General features: G+C 57.0%; 2 protein-coding genes across 2 annotated transcripts; one reads left to right on the top strand and one right to left on the bottom strand.

Annotated features, from left to right (window-relative positions):
• Positions 1-714: 714 nt before the first annotated feature.
• GMORB2_2053 (uncharacterized protein) lies at positions 715-2,454 on the top strand (the record flags this gene model as incomplete). The annotated part of the gene is made up of 1 exon (XM_035464033.1): positions 715-2,454. One exon carries the CDS (start codon positions 715-717, stop codon positions 2,452-2,454), a length of 1,740 nt encoding a protein of 579 aa, XP_035320297.1.
• Positions 2,455-3,894: 1,440 nt separating this feature from the next.
• On the bottom strand, positions 3,895-6,230 carry GMORB2_2052 (solute carrier family 25 (mitochondrial phosphate transporter), member 23/24/25/41; the record flags this gene model as incomplete). The annotated part of the gene is made up of 5 exons (XM_035464032.1): positions 3,895-4,447; positions 4,518-5,576; positions 5,655-5,862; positions 5,926-6,006; positions 6,068-6,230. The coding sequence occupies 5 exons, from the start codon at positions 6,228-6,230 to the stop codon at positions 3,895-3,897; spliced, it is 2,064 nt and encodes a 687-aa protein (XP_035320296.1).
• Positions 6,231-6,296: the final 66 nt, after the last annotated feature.

The following is a 6,296-nucleotide window of genomic DNA, read 5'->3' as shown; positions in this document are numbered from 1 at the left end:
AGAAAGGGGGGGGGGGGGGGGGGGGGAGGGTCCGCCTTAGCAAGGGAGAGAGGGGGGGTCCATAAACATAATAGGTCCTTCCGCTCTCGGTCTTGCTACAGGAACCTGGATGAGGTTGGGGGGGATGAAGTCTTTGCCACTCGTTGTTGGCAGCTGATGATGGGGGAAATCAGTGTGGACACACACACATGTACAGAAATTAGCAAGCGACTTGAAATCCAGCCAAAGCAGCATCAGCTGGTTACTATTTCTCGACGTAGCCCTCACCCAAACCAAACCAAACCACCGCACCCCCCCCCCCCCCCCCGGTAACGTAACCCCGTCATGAGTGAAGAGCCCACATAGTACCGATCTTCGCTCCCCTCCTCCGACTTCCCTTGCTTGCTCACTTGATCATTTTCACTTCCTCTTTTTTTTTTTTCCTTTCCAACCCTGAGAAAATACTATACTCTCTCTTTCTCTCTCAACTTTCCCGCACACGCCGGACGATGCGTCTTCTCCATTCATCTGTGCATCTGTTCTTGCTAGTACTTGCCTGATCTCACTTCCCTATCTGCACGACAACCCCGGCCCCTCACGACGCTACAAGAAAAGAAGAAGAGACTCTCGCGCGCGCGCAAGACGGCTGAGGACAGGTAAAGCAAAGAACAAGAGAAAGGGAACGACGGCGGGCGCAGATTCCGCTGTCACCCCTCCTCATCATCCTCTGGTGACATGGTATCCCAACCCGACACGACGAGTTCATCCCTCTCCCGCCGAGGCGCCTCGTCCGTCATAGGCGGCAGTAGCAGTTCCCGTCCCACGGCGGCGTCGACGGTGGTGGCGGCACCACACTCTTCCTCCCTCTCGCGCGCAAAGCGGTATAACCGCTCCCACACGGGCGGAGGGGGAAGAGCCTCCTACATCCCTGACAATGACTTCCCCGTCTTCTCGCAGTCTGGCGACGTCGAGATCGTCATCCGCGCCGGGCCCGTCGAGAAGCGCTACCTGCTGCACCGCGACACCCTGGCCCGCTGCAGCGGCTTCTTCGAGGCGAGCACCTCGGAGCCGTGGTCCAAGGCGCGGCCCGTCCGCGCCACCCTGCCCAGCGGGAACGAGCTCACCAAGATCGGAGAGGATGGCATCCCCACCCCGTCAGCGTCGGCCCTAGATGGCGATGTCGGCGGCGGTGGTGGTGGCCATGCTGCCGATATCTGGTCGTATCCGGGGAGGAACAAGATGTGGAGGTACGAGCTCGACATGGGCGACGACGAAGACGACATACCCATGCTCGTGCAGAAGGATAGCGGCAGCACCAATGGACGTGCACCACCACCACCGCCCCCCATGACAACCACATCATCGCTCTTCGGGCCCGGCGAGTCGCGCAGCCGTCACGCCAAACCGGGCCACGCGTCGTCACGCTCCGTATCCGGCGGCAGTGACTTTTCCCGGTCCGTGAGCAACCTAGGCCTCGGCTCGTCGTCTCGTCGTCACCACCACCACCACCACCATCATACCCTTTCACAGCAGCAGCAGCAGGAGCAGGAGCAGCCCCGCCTGTCCCGCGCCGAGAGGGACCTCCTCCGCGACTACGACAACCTCTTCCGCACAATGTACAACTACTCGCCCCTCCTGGATGGCGTCAACGTCGCTGACGCCTACGTCCAGTGCAAGAGCCTCCTCAGCCTGGCGGACCAGTACGACTCCCTCGCCGTCGTCGGTCCCCGCGTCGACCACCACCTCCTGCAGTTCCAGTCGCGCCTGTGGAAGCAGATCGCCAAGTACCCCGTCTCGTACCTGCGCCTCGGCTACCTCGCCCACAGCAAGGTCATCTTCCAGGAGGCTCTGATCCACGTCGTCGGCCAGTGGCCCTCGGGCGAGCGCAGTCTCAGGGCCGCCCTGCCCGACTCCGTCCTCGACATGATCGAGGACAAGGTCGACGAGCTCGAGGAGGCCGTAAGCCGCGTCGAGGGCCGCCTCTTCCGCCTCAACCTCACCACCCCCCGCGGCGACCCCGTCCACCCGTCCACCTCCTACCTCGACTGGCTGGCCGTCAGCCTCTTCCGCCAGTGGATAGCAGACAACACCTCCCCCCAGCCGCCACCGACGTCCTCTTCCCGCCCGGACCCGGCCACCAGGTCCCGTCAGCCGGCTGCCCCTCCCCCCGTCGTCCCGCCCCTGTCCGCCGTCGGACGCGCCTATCGCACCCTCGGGTCCGAGAACGCGGCCTCGTACCTCGACCACGACGACTGCAAGCGCTTCCTCAAGCTCACCCCCCATCTGTACAGCCGTGACAACCTGCGTCGCTTCGAGGGGCGCATCCACGAGCTAAAGGCCATGGCCAGGGACCTCGTCAGACCCCTCATGGGCAGCGGCCTGGAGCTCGATCTCGCCGGCTCCAGTCGCGCCGCTGACTCGGTTGCGTATCTTACCTGCACCAGTATATCCAACCGAGATCTGCCATGGACCTAGGGTCCATCACATTCTCCCTTTCCCTCCGTCTTGTGTTGCATTTCTCTCCTTCTCTTCTTTCTTCTTCTGTCTCTCTTCCCTTCTACCTGGTCTGTTCGTTCTCTCATTTGTCGATATACCCATTGTAGGAACGGTTGTTTTTTATTTTTTATTTTTTTTCAAAAGGCGTCACCTGTGTCATCTATGCTACGTCATGATGTTTACGAATTCATTCATCTTCTTCCTAGTCAATGGCCCATCTGGGAGCTCAGCTGTCTCCTCATTATTGTGATACGTGATGAGTAGTAGCTGTCTACGAGATGAGACCAATGTGCAGCTGTTACGGGTTGCCACCGCTTCCGTACGGCCCGAACTCCAAGCAGCGCATACAACATGCAGTCGTCGTGAGAGATCAGTAGAGTATCAAGCCGCAAGAGGGCACGCTCGTTCTTCACCCACGAAAGGGTGCATTGGCCCCCCGACACAGTATTCACATCGATACACAAAATTCTCCAGACTCCACCACCCCTGCGCCCGGTCACCGCACGACAGAGAGACGATCCGTCAAACTCTGTTGAGCATGCCCCCGCTGCCCTCTGAGCTGCGAGATGCACGAGACGGACTTTTCTTCCAGGCTACCTCTCCACCAGGAGGAATATCGGAGGTCCAGTTCCCCGTTGGCGGACTCGTAAGACGGCTCAAGGTACTCAACGGTATCTCTGTTGCTGTCTCCTCTGTTGTTGTCTCCATTAAAATTAAGATAAAAAACGCAGTGGCCTTTTTCCGCTCTTGTTCCTCGTCCGAGCAGGATTGAACGTTTCTGGCTGTATACGCAGCTTGTTGTGCTATACTACGTAGCGGAGGGTGTGGCAAGGGTATGGGAGGGAGCGATATCTGCTCATCTCAGAGCTGGGCTCGAAGACAGACGATTGAAAGACAGGAGAGAGTTCACCTCGAGGGTCGAGTGTTTGAATGAGGTCTTGTGCCCTTCAGTCCTTCGTTCCTTTCTCCCGTTCTGTGCCTTCCCGTGGATATGAACCTCATTATATAAATCTTTCATCAGTACTATTTACTCCCCGTGGCAGTGCAACATCATCTCCATGCCAGACACGCAGTCAACATGACTGCTGGGGAAACTCTGATCAACGCTTTAAATATGCCCTACAAAAGAATAACAAAAGAAGAGAAGACGACTATACAAATAGGCCGGGCTGGAAGAAAAAAGAGATATAACACCAGATTTTTTTTGTTTTCTATCCTGTTTCCCATTCCCATTCGCTCAATCCACTCCGTCCCTTCGGATCCCTTGTCCGCTTTGCCCATCCAACTACATGTATGTTTATTTGTGTAAAAGAAATTGAGAGAGAGAGAGAGAGTGTGTGTGTGTGTGTGTATGTGTGTGTGTATGTGTGTGTATGTGAGAGATGATGTGCGTATGTGTGTGATGCGATGCGTGTGATGCTATGACAATCCAAGCATCGTCTTCGAATTCTCGTACACGACCCAGGTTATACTCAAGGCGGGTGCCACCTTGAGCAGATTTGGCGTGAGACCCTTGTAGAAGCCGCGGTAACCCTCGCGCTGTATCGTCTTTTGTGTCACATCCCATACGCCCGTGTATGTGGCCGAGTGCATGGCCGTACCCTGGGTCTGTAGCCTGGTCCGGACCACGTTGAGCGGGTACACCACCGACGCGCCGATCGCGCCAGAGGTGGCGCCGATCGCCCCCGTCACCAGGTTGCCAGGGTTGGCGTCGTCCTCGTGCACGCCGGCATAGGTCGCGTACCATCTTCGGTACGTCTTCTTGAGAAGCTCAAACATGCCCATGTCGATGGCGCTGTAGGGGAACATGCCCACCAAGCCCATGGTCACGCCGCGGTAGCATGCACGCAGCCCGCCATCGCTGTACATCTTGATGGCCGTCTGGCGCACCAGTGCGCTGCCCTTGAGGCCGCCCTGAACTGTCTCGCATTGCAGGCGGAATTTGAGTGTGTCGACTGGGTATACGCAGAATCTAAGCAGCCATGTTAGTCCCGCCCTATCGCAGCATATAAGGGGAGAGGGGGGGTTGTTGGAGAGCTCACTGTGCTACCATGCCAGCAAGTCCACCGGCTGTGAATTTCGAATAGGAGCTAATCTTACTCGGATCGCCGTGACCCTCGAAATTGGCGCAAGCTCGCTTGGCCGCCTCATACGAGCCAAATTTTATGGCGGTCTCGGGCATGATCTTGATGACATTGAGACCGTTGCCGGCAAAGAAACCAGGGATACCACCGGACCTGTAGATTTCGCGAACAGCAGTCCCGATGGGCTTTGTGGCACTCTTTGTGGCTGAAGTGAAACGTCCCTTCTTCAGCGATTCGGCGGTGGCCGTTGCGTTTTTTGGTTCGCTTGTGTTGACGAGTAGGTAGACCTTTAGTCGGTCGAGGGGGGCAGTGGCCGTCCGCGAGACACCGCCGGCGATGGCACCTGCTAGGAAGTAACCTGGATCGGGGGCAAAGTCGGTCAGTGAGTACTTCTTCTTAGCCCCCTGCTGCGTTTCAGAGGAGATTTCTTGGTGTGTGCTGGTGCTGGTGCTGTCGCCGGCGTCTTGTGCCACCGCCGCCACTGCCTTCTGGCCCTGGTACTGCCGCGACGAGGCCGCCCCGGCGCCGGCGACCGCTACCGGCGGTGCTGCCGACCCCAGAGAAGACGGGGGGGCCATCTTGCGGGACGTTGAGGTGGAGGTGGAGACTTCTGCCGCCCCCAGACCAGTTCTATCTGATGTTGTTGTTGTCTTCGTGGACGAGGCCACTGATGGTGATGTTCCCGATGACTCTGGTGTCGTCCGGAGCCCGAAAGGGAAGGCGACTCTGACAAGAGAGCCGAAGAGAGACTGGAAGAGAGATTCAGAGGAGCCTGTCGTACCTAAGCCTTCCAGAGTATCGTCGCTGACGAATGAATCCCCTTCGGCCGTGACATTGACGACCGATAGATAGAAGGATAGTACTGCTTTCAGATGCGAGTCGTGTTCGCGAGCGGGCATGAAGAGGAGGAAGTCTCTGTGGTTGGGATCGCCGTTATCAGCTATTGTTTCACGTGTCCGTCTTGTTGAAGTAGACAGTCTCTTGAGATGATCGGCTTTGCGGAAGAAGTCTGTTCTGCTGACGAGAATGCCACACGATGTAGACACAAGCCATATGACGAAGGCCGACTGTGGTAAACAACAACACTGAACTCACCTCCACTCATTGAATGTGACGTAGCCGTCGTTGTTATGGTCCATGTCGTTGAAGAAGTCGTCCAGTCTTTTATTAGAGACGGTCAGGCCGGCAGTGCGGAAAGCAGCCTGCAGCGATTGCTGGTTGAGTCTCCCATTGCCGTCCTTGTCAATGTGGGTGAAGAGTGTGAATAGCTGGTCATCAGCTCTCTGGACAAAGGCTCGGAACTCTGAACAATCGTAGAGTTAGAATATTTGCGATAATCAGCATCCAAACGCCGTTTGCGCCGCACCTTCATATTGAATCTTTCCGTCGTTATTTGTGTCCACCTCGTCGAGGATCTTCTTCAACATGTTGTCGGCATTTTTCATCGCTAAAATGGGCATCAGCACCAGACAGAGATCGAGGGTAAAGAGAAAATCAGGCGCCCGTACGATGATCAATCTTGCGAAACCCCTTTTTCAGTCCTCTGAAGTCGAGTTCGCCAGCGGCGTTTGGTTCGAGCTCTCTCCAGAGCTGTTCTACCCGCGCGTCGCGCTGATTCTGCGACTCTTCGAGGCTATGCGCCGCCTTGGCGAGCACCTTGGAATGGCTCATAGCAGCGGCATGTCTCGACGAAGAACGGGGCCGTCGGTTGGTCTATTTGGTTTTCTCCCCCTGTCG

The sequence above is a fragment of the Geosmithia morbida genome, assembly GCF_012550715.1.
Source record: "Geosmithia morbida isolate 1262 chromosome Unknown scaffold_11, whole genome shotgun sequence".
Classification (NCBI taxonomy): domain Eukaryota; kingdom Fungi; phylum Ascomycota; class Sordariomycetes; order Hypocreales; family Bionectriaceae; genus Geosmithia; species Geosmithia morbida.
Note: the sequence above shows the minus strand (reverse complement) of the source record. Positions and strands in the feature narration are given on the sequence as shown.